Below are 22,881 nucleotides of genomic sequence, written 5' to 3'. Positions count from 1 at the left end.
ATATATAAAAGAGAGTTGTACAAATATAAGTATATACAAGGAAAGATTCATTGATATTTACCTTTCTTATTTAAAACTAAGAAGAAGAAGAAAAGTAAATAAATAAAGACGTAGAAATCATAAACGTGTAGCTATGTTTTTGTCGATTATATACACATCAATATTATCGATTTGAAAAAAGTAATTCGGGAAACTGCCGCTACACATTAAGCGCTGTATGATCATTGGGTGTGAACTTGTCGCAAGTGTGGCACGTTTAGAACTCGTGACTCTCGGTCTATAGTTGTGTAAAATAGTTCAAATCTCGTGATGTCACGATATTGATCGTTGCTATCTCGGATTCGTGTTATATATCGTGTTTTTCACTTTGACTCACGATATTATCTTCGAGTCTCGTTGAGTTCGCATCGTGGAGTCCTCATCTTTCTTACGAACGCGGAACTTACCTAAAACGATTTTTCATTCCAATAGTAAATTCTCCATCTTCTAAGATGGGTTCGCTTTTTCGAAGTGAAGAAATGACCTTGTGTCAACTCTTCTTACAAAGCGAAGCTGCTTACGCTTGTGTCTCCGAACTTGGCGAACTTGGCCTTGTCCAATTTCGAGATGTAAGTTTTTCATTATCTTTCTACGAATATCTTTTTATATCGATGTTACATCTATTTCAAATGTAACATTTATAGATGTCTTACGAACTTGTTACATTCCAATGTACTTTCTTTCTATTTACAGAAATATATAAATTATAATAAAATTTGTCACTTTGTTTGTCTCTTTCTCTCTCTTTCTCTCTCTCTCTCTCTCTCTCTCTCTCTCTCTCTCTCTCTCTCTCTCTCTCTCTCTCTCTCTCTCTCTCTCTCTCTCTCTCTCTCTCTCTCTCTCTCTCTCTCTCTAATCTATATTTTAATATAGCTTAACCCAGATGTTAACGCATTTCAACGGAAATTCGTTAACGAAGTACGTCGTTGCGATGAAATGGAACGAAAATTACGATATCTTGAGAAGGAAATCAAAAAAGATGGAATACCAATGCTTGATACTGGTGAAAATCCTGAAGCTCCACAACCTCGTGAAATGATTGATTTAGAAGCTACATTTGAAAAGTTGGAAAATGAACTGCGAGAAGTCAATCAAAATGCTGAAGCTCTGAAACGTAACTTCTTAGAATTGACTGAGCTAAAGCACATATTAAGAAAAACTCAAGTCTTCTTTGATGAGGTAAGATTTATTTAACCATTTTGTTTATGCCATTAACATATATAATCGTGTGTGTGATGATGCTATATTTTTATAAATGCAATTGGAAATTGGGAGCCTAATCATTGAAAATATTAAAATTATATTTGCGTGTTTGTCACTGATGTGATAATTATTTGGATTTTCTTATTTCTGATCCAATAAATAATATAATTCGATAAAAAAAGTATCATAAGAATTTTTTACTTTACATTTTTATGATTTTATTATAAAAACGTAAAGTTTTGTTATATGAAACATTATTGGATAACAAATAAGAGTATTTTAAATTACAAAGCTGACATGTTATGTTTGGTAATTTTGTGTGGGTGATATATTGAAAATGGGTGCCTCAATTGTTAACTATACCGTATTGTATTGTCATTGTTTTTGTCATTGTACCATATTTTGGAGATATGGATAGGAATAAAAACAATACGTATTAAAACTATAAAAAAATTCTATAGAAACTAATTAATGATACAGATAAATTATTTATCTTTTAATATTTAAATAAATTTATAACATTGATAATAATATTAATAATAATTATGATATGAAAGAGATATATATATATATATAAATTATAATATAACTTTTAATAATAATAATCATCATGACAATAATAATGACGATATTAATTATATTTTATATAAATTTTACAATAAAATTTAAGGTTAACAAAAGAACAATCTTTTATTTGGTAAAAGATATGATTAGAAAAAGTGAATATTTTATAGTTGAAAAAAAATTCATATTGGGGATGGAATTAAATGATATATAAATATTTACAGATTTTGTAAACATAACATAAAGAAATGCACATGAAAAACAAAATCTGGATGTAAATTCAAACTAACATTTTGTCTATTTCTACTCTCTTTTCTTATCTTTCTTTTTCTCTTTCCATATATATAAATATACATATTTTAGAAATTTTGTTCTTTCTATCTTTTCTAAAACTTTTCTAAAACTGAAATTATTCTTATTATTATATAAAAAAAAATAAGTATAATGGATATAAATGAAATTTAATCTTTATATTTTATTATATAAAAGTTTTGCTTGTTATTGCATTGGTAATTTCTCAGTGTTAAATATATGTTTTTTCTTGTTTTTTTTTTTTCCTTATTTTATTTATTCCATTTTATTTTATTTATTTATTTTTTTTTATCTTTTAAATCAATATTTAAGGCGTGTAAAAAATGCTTTGAACTTTGCAGATATTTATCTTTTTGCACTATTCAGTAAACTAATTTTTATGTGTGGATTAATTTCTTTAATGAAGTATTTAAATAGAAATTTCAATTTATAATTTCTTGAAAGCAAATCTAATGAGCAAATCTGTGAATATGGGTATGAGAACAATTATGATGCATGTAAAATTTTTAAATAATGTAATAGTTACACGATGCAAGTACATATTTATAAAAGCTTAACAAGTTTAATTTAAAGCCAATATATATGTGTATATGTATATATATATATATATATATATATATATATATATATGATTTTATCAATTGAGAATATTAAAGATTGTACTAACGTTAATAATAATTTAAAAAATCGAATCTTCGTATTATAATGTTTTCGTTTTGTGTTACTAATAATACTATTGAGTGATTTTAGGACATGTAATGTGTTACTATTGCCAACTAACCAAGTTGCAGAATCGCAAAAGACACATGTCACTTATTATGCCCTACTTCCCAAAGTTCCTATATAATTATTGTTTTCTTTCCTGAGTATAGTTAAAAATTAGTAAAAAAATTCATTATTTTAAAAGATGTATATGTCTAATGTAGACATATGAATAGATATGATTTTATCTACATGCATCAATAACATTTTGCATTTATATATATTCTATATATATTGTACATTTACATGTAAGAGAATTATTAATTGAAAAAATATATTTATATCAATGCACATTTATGTGCTAAGAATTAATTCAAGATGCATAATCAATAATTTGGAATTAAAATATTCTTTTTGTTAATGTCTCAATTTGTAATTGTACTTATGTTGTGTAATTTCATTATCTTAGTATGTGCACATACTTGTTCAAGTAATATAATGTAGCTGTAGAATATATGTTGCATACAAATTTATATTCACAGTACTAAATAAATCTTTATTTAACATAATAATTCAATCATCACATAAAAATGTTACTAAACGTGTTAATGTCACCTGACAAGGTGTTTTGATCTTTTCCTTTTTATAGCCATCCCTGCCCTTTCTCTCTCTTTTTCTCTTATTCTTTTTCCATTTAATTATTTTATGCTTCCATAATCATATTGCTGCTTCTAATAGTGATCATAAAATTTTACATTATATCGAACAAAGTTCTCTTTACCATTAATAGTGCATTCTTAAAAAAAAAAAAATTAATTATATAATAAATAATTTAATTCATAGTAAACCAATATCTTAAATAATTCGTATGTTATATTTGTTTGCAATGTACCAGTATAGTTTTCACATTATACAATAGCAATAATTTACTGCATGGAAGTTGATATGTTAATAGGATAATTAATAGAAAAAAATTGTTAATATATTGCATATGCAATATCTCATGAATGCTTATCATGTGATATGTCTGTGATTTTGTCTGTGAAAAAAAAAATATTGCATGAATATTATATATTGTAAGTATTGTATAATGCAAGTTCTATGCATGTTATAATTTTAATAATTATAACATTAAAATATATTTTCATAAGTTTTTAAGTTATTCATATTATGTACATTTTTAATTTTTTATTTTCTTCATTGTCAAAATCTTGTCAAAATCTAGTTTATGAGTATTCTATACAATCGTATATTTGAAAATATTAATATAAATACATAACTATATATAATTAATTTTATTTTTGTATTTTAAAATATTAACTTCCAGTAGAAATTAATTATATAGCATATATATATGTGTATATATATATATATATATATATATATATATATATATATATATGTGTAATATTTAATAACCTTCCTTTAAATTAAAATCTTTACTTTTCCTTTGGCTTTCTAAACAATTTGCATAAATATAAAAACATACTATTTTTTTTATAGTATATGTATTTACAGTTAACAAATTATACACAAATCATAATCTGTATGCATTATATTTAATATGTGTATAGCATGTATTTAGATGCTTTATGAATTTTCTTAAATTTACAAATAGAGACAATCTGCAATTGTTCTTGATGCGTGATACATAACTGTGATTATTTTGTGTAATGGATTAATATCTGTTGCACTATACCAATATATAAAAATTGAAAAATATTTTTTGATCTGTATAATAAAATTGACAATGAAGAGTTATAATAATGAGGGGTGAGTTCAGTTCTCATGAAACAAAATAAACGACTGGGAAATAGGGCAAGAGAGGGGTGACATGTGTCTGTTGCCAGGCTGAGAATGGAGGTGTCGTATCGCAGATGGCAGATCCAAGTCGTGAGGAAGAGCAAGTCACTCTCTTGGGTGAAGAGGGCCTCCGCGCCGGCGGCCAGGCTCTCAAGCTCGGGTAATCAATTGTGACGTACTTCTGAATAATGCAGAGTGTAGTAATTCATAGTTTTAAAGCTTTCTTTACATTTTTTATCACACACCATACATACAAAATACATTTCTTCCATTTCAATTAAAAGTGACATATAGTAATTATTTTTTTTTGTCAATCTACAAATATAAATTTTTTTATAATTGCTTACATTATAATTTTTATTTCGTAATATTCATTTTATTTCATTTTTTTATACTTAAGATCAAAAAAGTTTATCAATATTTAATAAAAAGAAGTACTGATATCTCTAATAATATTTCCAAAAAGAATAAAGCCAAATTTGTTCATTGAAATTATATATGTAATATATATTTATTTTTTAATTGAAATATCTACATACAATTAAAGTTTTAATAATATCTATTAAATATTAAAAGAATTAAACATCTTCATAATTCATGTTTTATTTATAAAAATAAACTGGTGTAATAGTTTATGTTTAGTAGAATTTCTGCACTCTGTATTTAAAGTTTTAGTGACCGAGAATCATTTTATGTATATTATGCATGTCTTATAAATTTTGTATTAAAACACTTCACTAATTGCACTGATTGCACTGTAAATTTTAATGGTACTCGGTCACTATGTTTTAATGTTAGGAATACAATTAAATAAAAATCGTAAAAGTCTTATTATAATGGGATTATTCAGGACTGCGTGATTGTTATGTTTCTTTAGCAACAAGGGATAAGATTTGATAATGTAACTGATAAGCTGAAGAATTTATGAAGCTTTTGTTACATATGCAAATAATAAGCTGCATACACAGAATTAGTTATAAGTAGAGGGCACGATACGTCAGTGTGTTCTGTGGTTACAGCACCTGTACACTGCGGCAGACACCATAGGAGCACACTATAGGAGCCCCCTCAGGCAAGCTGTTATCAACCGTTATTTGCGTTTGCAAAACTGTTTTGCTCAATGTCTGCCTGTAGTTCTCCAATATCCCACTGCAATAAGAAAGAGCATTCATGTTATAATTACCAAAGCAAGTTTATTGACGCAATAATGATAATAATATATAATTATTTCAAAATCAATATTTTCACAAAATATCGTTTAGTACAGCGGTAACATCATATTTCATCTATCTTAATTACTTGTTAATATTATTGTTCAGCAGGTGTGCGTACGTGTGTGCGCACAATTTTACTCGCATATCGTATTATTTAATTAAATATAAGCAAAATAAAACTTTATGCTTTGGTAATGTTATATGCTCTTTAAAAACAAATGCAATTGTTTGCTTCATTTAACAATATTATGTATACTTCCAAATTTATAATAATGATGACGTGCTAATTTCCTACAGATTGTGTGTCATAAAATTATTTAGCAATGTTTGTTAAAGTTCATACTGTATAACAGTTGATACAGTTTGACTGATCACCTGTAAACTATATATTATACTCAAACAGAAATCTTCAAACTGTATCGAATATTTTTAATTAGAATTGAATAATTAATAGACAAAATAGTCAAGTATAACACAGATTTCATTGACTTAAACTCATTTTGTTACTTAATGTAAAAAGAAATCACATATCATAATATATTTATAATGTAAATAACGTGAATGATGATGGTGTGGCCATGGGTATGTATGATATATTTTCTTTAACATATGGCATTTGTGTGGGGCATGTCTTTCTTTTTTAATATTGCATGCATTGATCTTTATCAATGATATATTTGAAATAATAGAAAAAATCAAACTTGAACTAGAAAATTTTTTGATTGCTTCTTGAAAAAATAAAAACCTTCTCTAAAGATAAAAATCAATGCATTTATGAATTTGCTTTGCTTCAGCTATCCATTATTTATTTATTTATTTTTTTTTTTTCTTTCTTTTTTTAAGTGTCTTATCAAGTAAGTTTTATTATTTTTTTCTCTTCATGTTTTATAAATAGGAAAAAAATTGTTTCCCTGTACATTTATATATATTTAAATTTTTTAAAATATAAACGAGTAGTATACATATATATATATGTATGTATGTATATATATGTATGTATGTATATATATGAATAAATATATATATATACTATACACACACACACGCACAGAGACATACTATATTTTTATTTAAAAATATAGAGAGAGGTATATTCTAAAAGAATATATACGTATATCTATTTTAATATTTGCAAAACCTTTCTTAATTTAACAATATCTTTGCATAAATCTCTGCATATATTACCCAAACTAAAACTATAGTAAAATAATTGCTTTCAGGTTTTTACAGATCATTCATTAAATAAGAATTGCCATGTTTCACTGACATACTCTTTTGTAAGGCATGTATAAAAAAATATGGGTTTGAATAGTTCTCAAGTAATGCAGCATTACTAATTTGGCAATTCATATTTATACTAAAATTATAACGAAATAGAAATATCTTTATACGATCCAAAAGTACCTACTATTATTTAATATTTTCTATCGTACGTAATATTTATAACTTTGATATATATATAAAAAAAAAAAAAAATCCAAAAATGATCCAAAATGATGTAAACCATAAATTATACTCAAACAGATACCTTCAAACTATATCAAATAGATTTAATTAGAATTAAATGATTAATAAAAAAAAAGTAGTGAAATATAACAGATTAAAAACAGAATAATAGAAAATTGTAATTTTGTATCGTTAAAGATATTTTAATGAAATCTATACGCGAAGGTCAGACACCTATGCAACACTACAAAATGGCATTGAAGCATTGTGGTCATGTCTAGTGTGTTAATGTGGTTGTGTCTTGTCTGTTGTATCGTCAGCAAGAGCACGCAGGCTTGAACCCCACCGAGTCCATGACACGTGCGTTGATTAGTGACGATAATGTCGCCCGCCAGTCCGCTCTTGGTCCTGTCCAACTGGGGTACGTACTCCAAAACTAGTTATTCCTTCCCTTAAATCTATATTCACTGCTTTTAATAAAATATATCTTACTAACTTACCATTAACAGGTATTGCATATTGCACTTTTAATTTTATTCTGAGATCTATAACATCTTGGATTATTATTAGAAAAGTATATTTTATTGATAATAGTTGTATATATGTTTTAGGTATTTAAAAAAAAAAAAAAAAAAAATCAGTTGAATTATTTTTATATTAAGTGAGAATTTAACATAAAGATGAACTTTTTTTTTTTTTTTTTTTTTTTTTTACTTTTTTTTACATTTTTATATTTTTTAAATAGATTTTATTTGAATTCCCCAATAAAAAAGAAACAGTTTTCTATGAAATTTATAGATCCTCTACTGAAGATGAATCTCTTAAATGAAATATAAAAGAAAATGTAAGTGCAGCATTTTTTTAATTGTTTAGTTGTTAACATGTTGATTGGTATTTTATGGCATGATCATTTAACAGATCAATATTCAATCACTACAATGAGTTTTATTTATTATATTAATCTGATATTTTCACTGTATGCAGCAGTAGTAGAATGTTGATTTCTTCCAACTTTACAGAATGTTGATAGTTATCATTTGATTGAAGTATTTAATCGAAAATTGTAACGTGTGTAAGATTAATCGTACATATCGTATACATATATACACACATATATATATATATATACACACAAACATATATAATAACATTGATCGCGTAATGTATTTAATATCTCATATAAATATACTTTAATCATTTTATTCTATATATTTCATTAATTCAATGATTATATAACGCGCATTTAATCAAATTTGTTAATGCTATGAATACCTGTATGTACATATACTTACACATAAACAAATTTTAAACAGTATCAAAGCCCCTGGGAATGGTTGCACCGGTATTCTTGTAAGTTTTTTGATAACTACATATATGCATTGTTACCTTCGTACAAAGTAACACTTTTGGAGTGACCATATGCTGTTTAAGATATTCTGCTGTGTTATCGAAAGTTTCTTTTTTAATTAGGATTGTACATGATTAAATAAATAATTTAAGAATAGGTATGTGAATAACCATGGCTGCAGAAATCATCATTCAATGAAACTTCTAAAATAAATATAGAAGTCAAGGTCCTTCCTTTTTTGCATTAATATATCCACATGTGAATAAACAAAAATAAGATTATTTATCTGTTGTCTTCATTTATGTTACAAACTTTATATATAAATCGATACAGATTGAAAATTATATGACATCAACGTTGTTGGTGCGTACTGTTAATTTCAACTATGAAGCTTACATTAAATAATGTTGCAACATGTTGTTTTTTATAAATATATCTTTTTGTTTTTTTCTTTCTTAATCTTTTTTTTATAATGTATATAATTACGTATACATTACAAGCAACTTGGATAATTCAATATATAGCTCTGATTCCGTACGTTATAGTTTTAATTAGCGTCAGATATACTTACATAAAAATAAATAAGAATTAACTTTAGGATTATTATATTAAAATCAACAAAAAATTTCTTTTAAATTAATATTAATTTTCATATGTATTTCATAGTTTCGTTGCTGGAGTTATACTACGTGAACGCATTCCTGCATTCGAACGCATGCTATGGCGTGCATGTCGTGGAAATGTATTTTTACGTCAAGCTGAAATTGAAACACCCTTGGAAGACCCTTCAACGGTACGTAATAAAAATAGATAACTTTTTTGTAGACTAATATTAAATTTTATTTCTCTTGATTTCTTTTTTTTTTCTTTTTTTTTTTTTAGGGAGACCAAGTCTTTAAATCGGTGTTTATTATATTCTTCCAAGGTGATCAATTAAAGACACGAGTTAAGAAAATTTGCGAAGGTTTTAGGGCAACTTTGTATCCATGTCCTGAAGCACCAGCAGATCGACGGGAAATGGCTATGGGAGTAATGACACGTATTGAAGATTTAAATACGGTAAATATTTATAATACGAGAGCGACATATTAGATAAAACATTGGATAAATTTTTTAATATATGAATACATTTTTAAAAAGAAGAATTATTTATAACGTTCCAGAGAAAAGTTGTTTATTTTCTCACACAACTTTTGTTTCAAACTTTTTTTTCAATAATGCGTTGTTTTCAAGATATTTAAAAAACTTATTCTGTATATATAATCCAAGAAAGGATATATATAAATATACAGAGTGTCCCATATTAAATGGGAGGATATTTTAGAGATGTTTTTACCTCTAAAAATTCGGCTAAAATGCGATGACGCTAAGTCCATTTAACGAAAGACTTATTGCGATATGAAATACTTATAGCTCGAAAACAAAATTAAATAGGATATACGTTTATATAAATTTTTTTTTTCATCGTGTTGATGCGTTAGTCACCTCTAAAATATTTCTCATTTGTTCTCGGACATTTTTTGTATATATATATATATATATATATATAAACAAATAAAAATATTCAAATAAAAAATATATTATATAAATATCATTTATATATATATATATTTTTTATTTAATTTTTACCTATTCGTATTTCTAAAAGATAAGAAAATCTTTATAGGTACTTGGTCAAACTCAAGATCATCGTCATCGTGTCTTGGTAGCTGCAGCGAAAAATATCAAAAATTGGTTTGTCAAAGTTCGGAAAATAAAAGCAATTTATCATACATTAAATTTATTCAATTTAGATGTTACTCAGAAATGTTTGATAGCGGAATGTTGGGTACCTGTATTAGATATCGAGACGATTCAACTTGCCTTACGTCGTGGAACGGTAACATTACTTTTTTATTATATTTATTATGATATTTATTTAAATGTATCATTTATTAAAATATATCATATTATAATTTATATAAGAAAATATATTTTATAGGAACGTAGCGGTAGTTCTGTATCTCCTATTCTAAATCGTATGGAAACATTCGAAGATCCGCCGACTTACAATCGTACAAATAAATTTACTAAAGGTTTTCAAGCTTTAATTGATGCATATGGAGTTGCATCTTACAGAGAAATGAATCCTGCACCATATACGATAATTACTTTCCCATTTTTATTCGCTGTCATGTTTGGTGATCTCGGACATGGATTGATCATGTTTCTATTTGGTGGATGGATGGTGCTAAAGGAGAAACCATTAGCAGCTAAAAAATCTGACAATGAAATATGGAATATCTTTTTTGGTGGCAGATACATTGTTTTCTTAATGGGATTATTTTCGATGTACACAGGATTTATATACAACGACGTATTTTCTAAATCTTTAAATATTTTCGGATCACATTGGAATATCACTTATAATTTCACGACCGTTCACTCGAATAGAGCTTTACAATTAAATCCAAATACAACGGAATACGAACAGAATCCTTACCCAATTGGTCTGGATCCTGTATGGCAATTAGCCGAAAATAAAATTATATTTTTAAATTCCTATAAAATGAAGATTTCAATAATCTTTGGTGTATTACATATGTTGTTTGGTGTTATTGTTGGACTATGGAATCATTTGTACTTCAAAAAGAGGATAAATATTACTTGCGAATTTATTCCTCAGATTATATTTTTAATAGTACTTTTCTTGTACATGGTTGTACTCATGTTTATTAAATGGATAAAATATCATGCAACCTTATCATCAGGTAATCTTATTAACAAATAATTATAAATACATAAATCTTTCTCTTTTTTATATTTATATACAGAAACATTATTAGACTATTATTTTTGTAGAAATTCGTCCTAGTCCTTATTGTGCACCATCAGTATTAATAACATTTATCAACATGGTACTCTTCAATAAACCTGTACAATTAAAAGGTTGTGACAAATGGATGTATGCTGGTCAAGATGGATTCCAGAAATTTTTAGTCGTCGTAGCTGTCATTTGCATTCCATGGATGTTATTAGCTAAGCCAATTACATTAATGCGTAATGCAAAGAAACAACATTATCAAGTATGTATACATAATTATTATAATACAATGTTATATTTAAAGTATTTAATATATTTTAATATTACCAATTTGTCATTACACTTAATGCAGTTAAATAATCATGGTGCTGAAAATGGTGACGTAGATGGTAGTGTTGGTGCGGTGCAACCAACAGGAGGTGTTCAAGGTAATCATAAAGAAGAACAAGAAGATATGACTGAAGTATTTATACACCAAGGCATTCATACTATCGAATATGTACTTGGTAGCGTCTCCCATACTGCATCATATTTACGTTTGTGGGCTTTATCTCTTGCTCATGCACGTAAGTAGGGATACAAATAATATTTTCTTTTAGTTTTTATAAAGAATATATATATATATAATATTTTATAGTACATGTATATATATATATATATAAACATAAATTTTTAATAGAACTCTCAGAAGTATTATGGGCTATGGTAATGAGGAATGGATTGACCTGGGAAGGTTGGGTTGGTGGTATTATCCTTTGGATAATATTCGCATTTTGGGCTGTTTTGACTGTTGGTATTTTAGTTCTGATGGAAGGACTTTCAGCTTTCTTACATACTCTTCGTCTCCATTGGTAAGACAATATAATACTAGAGAGAAATAAATATAAATATATTTTTTATGACTTTCTAATTAGAAATTATAAAAGAACGTTTGAAGAAAATATTGTATATTATTTCTTTCTATACAGGGTGGAATTTCAAAGCAAGTTTTACGCTGGTTTGGGTTATAGTTTCCAACCATTTTCGTTCGAAATTATATTAGATGCCGCTCAATCGACTGCCGAGGATTAAGGGCATTAATTGAAATAATTAAAACGTTATAAATGACATAGAAAACAAACGTCTATATTTCCAGACTATAAAGCAATATATAAAAGAAACCTGTAATGTAATCATTGTTTCGAATAATTTCAGTTTTAAGTGTTTATCATTGAAGGTGTATTTTATTAACGTATGTTTTAGCAAAAAGTACGATAATAATATTGAATACAAAAATTAAAAAAAAAAAAAAAAGAAACATTTTACAGTAGATTGTAAAACTATTTATAGATATAGTCAGGAAACATCATTAGTATGTCAATAATATCTCTCTTATCATAGATGTATGAGTTAGTTATCATGGAATCAATGAATCTAAAACGTGCTGTTGTACAAATACTTGTTATATATATATAACACATAATTTAAAAGTTAATTAAAAAAATTCTCCATAACAAAAAGCATGCAATTAATACACAGTTCGTTATAATTTAATCTTAAAATAGATTATACTTTTAATGAAAAATTCGCCAATGTATATTATATTTAACTTTCAAAAGAATGTATGTAATGTGCTATAATTAATAGGCTACAAAATACATATTTCAAGGCATATTTCTTTGATATATTACCTTCCATTGAACATTTGTATTCACAATTTTTTATATAAAAATTTTTACATAAACATAAATGAAGAAACATTAAAATTTAATTGATAAACTGAAAAAAAAAATAATAATAATAATAAAATACGAAAGGATTTTTAATACGTTCATTACGTTAAAATATAACAGACGCGTAAAGTTAGAAAAGAGAGAAAAAGAGGATGAAGAGAAAAGAAAGATCTGCATTAAAATTAGCGCATGCGCAGTACACATTATCTGACTGGTAGAAGTATACATAGTCTGTGTAATTTCGCGTTGCGTTCAGAGTCGGCGGAGATTCGCAACGGACGGTTAAGTGTATCCGTTTACTTCTTTTTCTTAAAAAAAAAACTTTTTATTTGTCTCCTGCCTCATTGTCGTCGTTGTTTGTCGTCATTGTTACGCGATTTTCTTTATTCTTTTGTCTCTTCGATTAACTCTTTAGATATACAAAATGGAGAAGAAAAGTGTTTGCATCATTGGCTCTGGAAATTGGTAAGTATGTTTGATAGAAAAAAAAAAGAAAGAGAGAGAGAGAGAGAGAGAGATAGGGAGGGAGAGAAAGAAAGATAGACAGACTTCTAATATTTATCGAACGGGAGATGGAGATAAGAAGAAAAGAGAAGCAATTGTTCATCGATTTGCACGTGTTAGTTGAAGGTTACTTCGACTTTTTCGAAGAGATTTATTTTAATTTTTAATTTCTTGAAAACTAAAATAGAACAACCAAATTCTTTTCGAGTTGTACAATATCTCTTCAGTATTTTTATCAAGCGTCGTATTAACCTTCGAATTTGAGCGGCTAAAACCGATGACCGTACTAAACTATAATTATTTTTCTATCTCCCTATCTCTCTTTCCTTCAACATGAAATGTTATAAAAAAGTAAGAGAATCATTCATAGAATCATATAAATATCTAAATAGTGTTTTAACGATATTTTTATTATTATTAATAATATTACATAAAATGAATATAAAATTGTAGCAACGCATAATCTATTTTGTCCCTGACTTTATGATCGTGTCTTAATAACTTGTTAATGTCCTCATACATATTCGTACATAGTTCGATTCAGTTGCCACATCTGTTATTTTCCGAGGGAAAAAAAAGGCGCGTAGATAACACTTGTTTTCTACATCTAATCAAATTTAATTTTACGAAGGAAATATTTATTGCGTTAACACAGACACATACATATTTTTGGTACATTAGAGAAGTTTGGTTCAAAGTCTTTATTGTTACGTAACATTTCATTTATATATGTAAATGAGAAATACATTTATGTTATTTGGAAAATCTGTATGAATATTAGCTGATGATAACCGGAAAAAAGTAAACAATTTATTCTATCGAAGGTTACATATAACCTTATCGATAATCGTTACCTTAACGGATAAGAGAAACTGAGACACATACTTGAAATTTATTAAAATTGTTTATCTTAACAGAGACGTATCTAGCATAAACAGCGCCTAGACAAGCACGGAAGTCGTGCTCTTGTAAATGCGTATCATTCCAATTTAATCTTTTCTATTTCAATTTTAATTCCAAAAAAAAAGACTACTTTATTATTATATCACGCTTATGATAACAATCTTTCAGAATCAACGTTTCTTTTTACACCTTTGTTTTTTTCAAATTTATTTCTTATCAAGATCTTTTTTCAAAATTAATTTTTTTCGATAAACGCTATATCTTTTAGTTTTTTTACCCAAAGTACAAACCCTACTTGTCCCACCATAGATACGCTTTTGATCATGTTCAATGAATAGGTTGGTTATCTAAAATTAGTAGGATTAGTATTATGAAATATCATAAAACAAATAAAAGATATATATTGCAAAATGAAGTTACAAAAATTAAAGATTTTTATTTCATTTTTAAAATTTATATAAAATTTGTATTCGTCTGTTTTTGCAAAAGACGATATTTTTACAATTCGTACAACAAAAATTTTTTTGCAGGGGATCGGCCATTGCTAAGATAGTTGGCGCCAATGCCAAAAAGCAAAATAATTTTGAAGACCGCGTTACTATGTACGTGTACGAAGAATTAATAAATGGAAAAAAATTGACTGAAATAATTAACGAAACGCATGAAAATGTAAAATATCTTCCTGGTCATCAACTTCCAGAGAACGTGGTAAGTACGTAGAAACGATTTTTTTTTATTTCTATGAATTTATTTATTTATTTATTTTTTTTTGTGGTATTATCTAACTCATTGACAGCTTATGAACTTATCTGAATTTTTACTATCATATAGTATTTTGACGTAAAATAAACTTAGATAATACGAAGCAAGGGCATCGTATTTATACTTATATATGATTTATACACATATTTGCCTCTCAATTGCTTCTACATTTTATAATCAAGCGACTTTTGAACTCTGGACCTTGACTTTAATATAATACAAAAGAGGTTGAAGGTACAAAAGAGATTGAATTTAATAGAATTAATTTCTTCCATTGATTGAAATAATATATATACGTATAGATATGATAAAGTAATAACCATATTATTACTTTTGAGATATTATAACAGGAAAAATGATTTGTTTTTAAATTTGTATAATAAACAATTCGCTATCAGATTACGTGGGTCACTTCGTAATGTTTTTTCTATAGTCGAAATATGGAAACTATTTTATCGATCGAACAAAGATCGAATGTTGAAATCGCTATCTATCGACGGAAAGATCAAACTACTTTTAAAAATGTGTGCTTGTGATACTTTTAAGTAAAATAATATGTTATCAACATTTTATTAATCTATTTATACGTATTATTAGGATTATAAGTTAATGATTTTATAACAGACAATTATTTTTTCTTTTTCTTTTTATTTGTAATGTCTTTTGTACTTTAATCTATTTTAACCTTAAACAATATCATCTATGATTACAGTCAAGATTATAGTATCTTCCTTGAGTCATTGACGATAAATCTAAAACTTATGCTCTAACTTGAACATTTTTATTATTAGATATTTATTTATCATATATCTCATGTGTCAAATGTCAGGTTGCAGTTCCTGATGTTATGGAAGCTGCGAAGGACGCTGATATCCTTATTTTCGTGGTGCCACATCAGTTTATTCGTAGAATATGCAGCACACTTTATGGAAAAATTAAACCTACAGCCATTGGTCTCTCCCTTATAAAAGTATGTCATGTTATATTACATTTGTGTTTTATGTGTGTATATATATATCTATATTATAATTATATTTGTGTTTATATATATATTCAATTAAATAATATTACGGATAATTGTGTATAGGGTTTTGACAAAAAAGAAGGTGGTGGTATAGAGTTGATCTCACATATCATTTCTAATGAATTACACATTCCTATGTCTGTATTAATGGGAGCAAATTTGGCATCTGAGGTAGCAGAAGAAATGTTCTGTGAAACCACTATAGGTAAATAGTGATTTGAGTTTCATTCATAAGAATAATAAATTTAATACTAACTACAGAATAAGATTTGTAATATTTATTGTAAATTCGTAGGATGCAAAGACAAAGTGATGGCTCCGGTTCTTCGAGATCTGATTCAGACATCATATTTCAGAGTTGTTGTAGTTGAAGATGTTGATTCAGTTGAATGCTGTGGAGCATTAAAGGTGATTTATAAAATATTTTTGTATCGTACTTACATTGTATCAATTTAAATGTACGCATTCATTCTTGACAAATTATTTTTTATATTACTATTTTTTTCGGATATATTTATAGAATATTGTGGCTTGCGGCGCTGGTTTCGTCGATGGATTAGACTTAGGTGATAACACAAAAGCCGCGGTTATTCGATTGGGATTAATGGAGATGATTAAATTTGTGGATGCCTTCTACCCTGGTGGTAAACTATCAACATTTTTTGAAAGCTGTGGTGTAGCTGATCTTATTACAACATGTTATGGTGGAAGAAATCGTAAAGTATCAGAAGCTTTTGTAAGAACTGGAAAGGTTAGCAAAATTCCAATGATTATTATAATTCTTATTAGATTTATAGAATTCACAAAATTACCAATTATTATTATTATTATCATTATTAAAGAAACTCGAAAGCTCATATGCCGTAATACTAAATCCAGCCAATGTTCCTGTCCCTGAACAAGATCTCTCCATTCGTAATCCTGGTATAATTATTCTAATATTTTATTCCAACTCTAATATTTTCTTCCTATCTACATCTTGATCTATGCAATAGTCTTTTTCCATTGTGTTTATCAACAAAAAAAAAGTTATTAATAATAAAATTGTTGTGTATGTATTTTATTTAATATCTTTATTTCAGACTATTGAGGAATTAGAGAAAGAAATGCTTAATGGGCAAAAATTGCAAGGACCATTTACAGCAGAAGAAGTAAATTATATGTTAAAGTTGAAAAATATGGAAAGTAGGTTTCCTCTTTTCACGGCAATCCATCGTATTTGCATCGGACAGCTAAAACCTGCGGATCTGATCGATTGTATTCGCAATCATCCGGAACACATGTAAGCGTTTAATAGTTACAATTAAAGTTGGAGGCGGATTAAATTGGAATACAACGATAATCGAACGATAAGTTTAAACTTGTGATGTCAATTCTTATATTGATTTTGTTTAATATGTTGGTTTTTATTCCTGTCAAAAATAGCATTAACATTTTAGCAGTATAAACCCAATAGTTGATGACGATAACATTATTTTAATATTTGTGCTTTGACTTGTAACGTTATAATGAAATTACTAACATAGTTCGTTAAAAACAATATTTCATTATATTTAGCGCTATATGCGCTTAATCCGTCTCTAACGTTATAATTATTTTGTTTTTCTGTAATCCACCCTCTTACACTTCATTTTACTGGTGGAACATAAATCGCATGAGAGATCTGTTGGTAATAAGAAAATTTTGGCCGAGTTATTTGATAGATTTTAAAATAATACATTTAAATAGTATGTATAAATTAATTTGCACAAACATGTACATATATGTACATAAATGTACATACATGTATATATATATGCATATAGATATATGTATATTTATAGAGACGATAAATACGTATCTAACAAGCGAAGTAAAGAAAGCAGGTCTTTCATAATTTCTTCGTATTTACTCTTTTTTCCTTTTTGCAATATGTTCTTATACATTGTATGTTTGTTTGAAATTGAAGAAGTGACAGAACTTCTCAAAGTGATGGTTTCTAATTATGATAAATCTTCAATAACAAGAACATGAAATTAAAAAACTATCTGTCAGATTATGTTGTTATAATAATACAACTTCTTAAAATGATTTGACAGAAAATGTTTATTTCAATTTATTTTGTTGTAAATTTCATATATTCTTATCAAATGTTTATTGGATACTTTTAGTTGTTATTCAACATGGGTTATTATTCAAGAAATATTGAATTTTTTTTTAACTTTTTGATTTACGATTAAAATACTAAAATTATCGATACAAATCGATATAAATATTGGACCCACATTTTTCCTATAAGATTAAATATTAAACATTTTTTAAATGAAATATATACATATGTATATGTTTATTTTAATTATGTGATTTAATAATCAGATTAAAATATTCAAACTCGTACAATCTTCATTGAAGAAATATAATTTTTTTATCGATTTGATTTAAAACTTACGTTATTGAGAAATACGTTTCTCTCATTTTTTTCTTTAAATACATTCCGTATACTGCAAGGAATATCACAAGATACAATGTTGAAAAGGAAAAAATTAAAAGTATACGAAAAAGCGTGAATAAAGAGTTATATAATTACTATATATATATTTTAATGAGATGTTTATTTGAAGTGTTATATATTCATAGAACTAAATCGGACGTAGATAAAACAAATATGTATATTAACTCGTGCCAATTTTTGGCTCGTCATGATGTCATGATGTCAAGAAAACGTTTATTGTATAGTTATCACAATGTTATTAGAAAAGAAGTTAAAACAGTATGATGTACCTAAAAAGAGAAAATATACGAATGTTAATTGTTATTACATTAAAAAAACCAAAAACAAAACAAAAAAAGACTTTGTGTAGTTTAAAACTGTGTTGAGTTTTCTTTTTCTTCCTACATTTTGCTAAATTTGTTCACATCAATAAAACGTAAATCTCTTATTGTTCTCATTTATATACCCCAACAAACCTAGATGTTAGTTATCATATCCATTGTTAATATAGTATGTCTCATAAAAGTTGAACATTTAAATTATTGAATTTAAATTATTTCCAATTATTGAAAGTAAAAAAAGTAAAGAGTTTATATGGTTTCGGATTTTTATATTTAATGAGATTAAAAAATATTCCTCCAAGGTCATTTTTAATGCCATCTCAATGTCATCGTTCTAAGTTAAATAATCTTTTTATTATACGACATTGTAGTCCACATCACAGACGAGTTCAACGACCTATGACATCATGACTTTAAAATGACCTTGAATAAAGAAATTTTTTTTTTACATTGGTACAATGTAAAAATAATAAAACAAGAATAATGAATTAGTTTATTTTAATAGGTATTCGAAATCCTGCCCGCTTGAAAATAGATTTATGCACACGATAAATAAACAGAATGGTATTTTTTTGATTTAATTTTTTGAACATTCTATGATTTTTTCTTAGTTTCAATAGCCAGCGATAGTAATTTAAATGTTCAACTTAAGAGAGACATTCTTTGTAATCGTGTGCAATTTGTTTTGAAACAATACGTACAAGCCTTTTTTGTCGATGAATTGTTAAAAGATTTTTAACAGGTATGTAAAAAATTTTTCGTTTAATTATATTCGCTATTGATATATAGGAACGATGATGATGATGATGACCTCAGCGCTAAGATGGGACAATTAAAGTCGCCAAGAAGTCACCTCTGATGAACATACCGGAAAAACAGAATTGGGAGACTTTTTTTTTAATATGATTTTTAAGACAACATTTGCTTATATAATTTTTTTTATATATTAAAAAAAGAAGAAAAAGAAAAGAATTTTAAATAAAATTAAGAAAGAAGATACGCGCACGCGTTATATCAAGGTTTAAATGATTTAAAATTTTATTTTTAATGGTTTAAATTTATAATCAATTTTAAAAATTTTTATACTTTCTTTTATATTGTTTTTTTATTTTTATATATATAATAGAATTTTGTAAAAGTATATTATGTACGAATTTTTATGAGATATAATAATAAATACGTGCCGATGTTTTCATCATATTTCTAAAATAATTTCATTATTCATAGACCCATTATAATATATAATCATTAAATTATCATTATCATTAGAGATAGAATGGTATAGGAGACCGAATAAATAGAAAAATAGTTAAGGAAGAAAAAGAAAAATTATCTTATAAAACGATAAAACCTATCGACTTTGCATTGATACTTAAAATCTCTTGTTGAAGATTAATCCTTCATAATTTAAAGTTTGGTTATGTACAATAAAAATTCTATAAAATATAATTATTATACTATAATGATACTATATTATAAATATAAAATTTATAATATATATATACATATTATTTGTACATTTAATATATATAATCATGCTATACTATGAAACTTATACATTTTTATCAAACTTAACCTTCAAATATGACAATTAATCCTGTGAGAAAAAAATGAAATAAAAATTAAAAAAAGAACATATACTATAAAACTGGTGTATTTATAAAAAAAAAAAGTATACCAGTAAATGTTTATAAAAAGTAAAAAAATGGTTAGATTCGTTATCGATAAAATTAATAAAAAAGAAACGAAATGAAATTGTATAACAGTGAGACAGATAATAATCGATAATAGCTCAAGGGTTTTACAATCGATCACGTCAAGGATTCAGTACCACTGTCCTTCCTCACATCTTTTCGATATATCGTTTCGAGATCTATTATCAAAGCAGGTAGATCTAATTTTATTGGACTCACAGTTGAGCTATTCGATCTCGATCATACAATACTTGGCTATGATTCAAAGCATGCGCGATAGAGTTTGAAGAAAAATAATTGGCGATAGTCGTTAAGGTCAACAAAAGATCGAATCGAATTCGCACGAGTCAATCGGTCAATCAATTAGTCAGTCGGTCGTTTAGTCAGTCATCGATTTTTACGTTGTTAATCGATAATTATCGTTACACTTTTTTTTTTTGGTTTTTAAAATCGTAGTGATAAACGGAAAATAAAAAGTTTACAATTAATTAATATACAAGTATTTTTTGACAACTGTTTTTCCTTCGTTCCGATTGTTTTATTAGAGAGAAAGAAATAGAGAGAGAAAAGAACTCGTTAAAAAATCAACAAGTTACTCGAGAATAATACTGTTGGAGACCATGGCGGAGAAGTTGAATGTATGCATCGTAGGAAGTGGTAATTGGTAGGTTAAAGCCAATTGGCAGTTGTCGCAATGAATATGGCCTTGACTTTTTTCTTTTCATACCTTTACCATTGTTATCCTATATTTTTTTTTTTTTTTTTTTATTATTATTTTGTTTTGTCTTCTTTTTTCTTCATTATTATATAAAATGAGAATGTACGGATCATCGATTCATTCAATTACATGTTTTATCATCGTTTAAAAGTAACATTATATGTTTCAAATAAAGAAAAGGAAACAAGAAGAAATTTATGGTAATACGTCGTAATTGCATACATATATCATATACAAGTTTTAATCTGTATACATTTTATACCCATTGTTATACTATCTTGTTATAATTTTATTTGTCTATGCAAGATGTACGCCATACGTATGAAGGTAGTTATATACACATTTCTAAGAGGTATTTGAAACTAAAGAGTTGAGAAACTCTGGTGTATGTAAAATTCTATAGTTGAAGGACGCGTTAAACGATACGACGTATCGTTTCAACGCACGGACATAGCACATTGCACTGTCTCTTGACGAACGTACGTATTTCAGTACGAACGTCAAGACGAACATTACGTACATCTCTTGGCACAGAATTGTAGTTCCTCGAAGTATTCAAAAGTGGAACAGAATTTCCATTAATAATATGTACCTACATATCGTGATCTCTTTTTGTACGAAATGAAAAGAAAGATTTATCTAACGGGTATAATATGTTTTATGAAATCACGCTGTAAAAACATCCTTTTTTTAATATCTCATTTTCATTTCTCTCTCTTTTATAACATAACTTTTATTTTATTATCTTTTCTTATATTATTCTTTCTCTTTTCTGCTAAAATGGGCTTTTCTCGTTTTGTTATTATTTGCTCTTTATTGTTATCCTTTATACCCACCGTCGATAATGTCATTTTCTATCTTATCTATTACACCTTTACTGCTGTCACTTTACTGTTGATTCAACCTCACTTTTTTTAATAGATTTCTTAATTACCGATATATAGAATTATGTACTTTGTTTCCTGCTCTATCTATTGCTTAGCTTTTTACAATCTCTACCTCTATTACTCATCTACACACATATGCATATTACTCATCTATACTTATTATCAATCTCTACATTTCTTTTTCCGCTTTATTTACATACTTATAGACATGCATCCACATTGCATTCCTTTTCCTTTACTAAGTATATACAGGGTGTCTCATTTTAGATGATATGAGCAGATATCTATCCTATTGGTTTTATAAAAAAATATTTCGTACTGCTTGAAATTATAAAAAAATTTGCATCGCTTTCAGTTAGCTACAAAGTGCATGTGAACATTTTTTTTTCTTGTCATCTTTTAAAGTTATGAAGGTCAATAGTTTTTTTTTTT

General features: G+C 26.7%; 3 protein-coding genes across 9 annotated transcripts in view; all 3 read left to right on the top strand.

Annotated features, from left to right (window-relative positions):
• Nucleotides 1-247: 247 nt before the first annotated feature.
• Nucleotides 248-13,087, top strand: LOC122627413 (V-type proton ATPase 116 kDa subunit a1). 5 transcript variants are annotated; one of them, XM_043808711.1, is made up of 11 exons: nt 248-608; nt 913-1,218; nt 7,604-7,704; nt 9,298-9,424; nt 9,514-9,690; nt 10,298-10,510; nt 10,613-11,381; nt 11,473-11,696; nt 11,787-12,000; nt 12,114-12,285; nt 12,403-13,087. In XM_043808711.1, the coding sequence occupies exons 1-11, from the start codon at nt 492-494 to the stop codon at nt 12,503-12,505; spliced, it is 2,523 nt and encodes an 840-aa protein (XP_043664646.1). In that variant the 5' UTR covers nt 248-491; the 3' UTR covers nt 12,506-13,087. The 5 variants fall into 5 exon arrangements, with proteins under 5 accessions (XP_043664646.1, XP_043664821.1, XP_043664739.1 ...); XM_043808886.1 differs by lacking the exon at nt 7,604-7,704 and adding an exon at nt 5,643-5,695; XM_043808804.1 differs by lacking the exon at nt 7,604-7,704 and adding an exon at nt 4,698-4,783.
• Nucleotides 13,088-13,385: 298 nt separating this feature from the next.
• On the top strand, nt 13,386-20,145 carry LOC122627699 (glycerol-3-phosphate dehydrogenase [NAD(+)], cytoplasmic). Of its 2 annotated transcripts, XM_043809033.1 has the most exons (8): nt 13,386-13,611; nt 15,084-15,261; nt 16,145-16,285; nt 16,403-16,544; nt 16,635-16,747; nt 16,860-17,090; nt 17,422-17,621; nt 19,940-20,145. In XM_043809033.1, exons 1-8 carry the CDS (start codon nt 13,571-13,573, stop codon nt 20,007-20,009), a joined length of 1,116 nt encoding a protein of 371 aa, XP_043664968.1. In that variant the 5' UTR covers nt 13,386-13,570; the 3' UTR covers nt 20,010-20,145. The 2 variants fall into 2 exon arrangements, with proteins under 2 accessions (XP_043664968.1, XP_043664978.1); XM_043809043.1 differs by lacking the exon at nt 19,940-20,145 and having other exon boundaries at nt 17,422-17,994.
• Nucleotides 20,146-21,182: 1,037 nt separating this feature from the next.
• Nucleotides 21,183-22,881, top strand: part of LOC122628034 (glycerol-3-phosphate dehydrogenase [NAD(+)], cytoplasmic-like) — an 8,474-nt gene continuing 6,775 nt past the window's right edge. Inside the window, exon 1 of one of the 2 annotated variants that reach the window (XM_043809843.1) lies at nt 21,183-21,508. In XM_043809843.1, the coding sequence (XP_043665778.1) occupies nt 21,465-21,508 (44 nt within the window). In that variant the 5' untranslated portion in view covers nt 21,183-21,464. Of the gene's footprint in view, nt 21,509-22,186; nt 22,209-22,881 lie in introns of those variants that run through there. The other variant, XM_043809852.1, reaches the window with a different exon arrangement.

Source organism: Vespula pensylvanica, chromosome 1 (assembly GCF_014466175.1).
Source record: "Vespula pensylvanica isolate Volc-1 chromosome 1, ASM1446617v1, whole genome shotgun sequence".
In the NCBI taxonomy this organism is placed as follows: Eukaryota; Metazoa; Arthropoda; class Insecta; order Hymenoptera; family Vespidae; genus Vespula; species Vespula pensylvanica.
The sequence above is the reverse complement of the archived record's forward strand: the minus strand, read 5'-3'. Positions and strand labels throughout refer to the sequence as shown.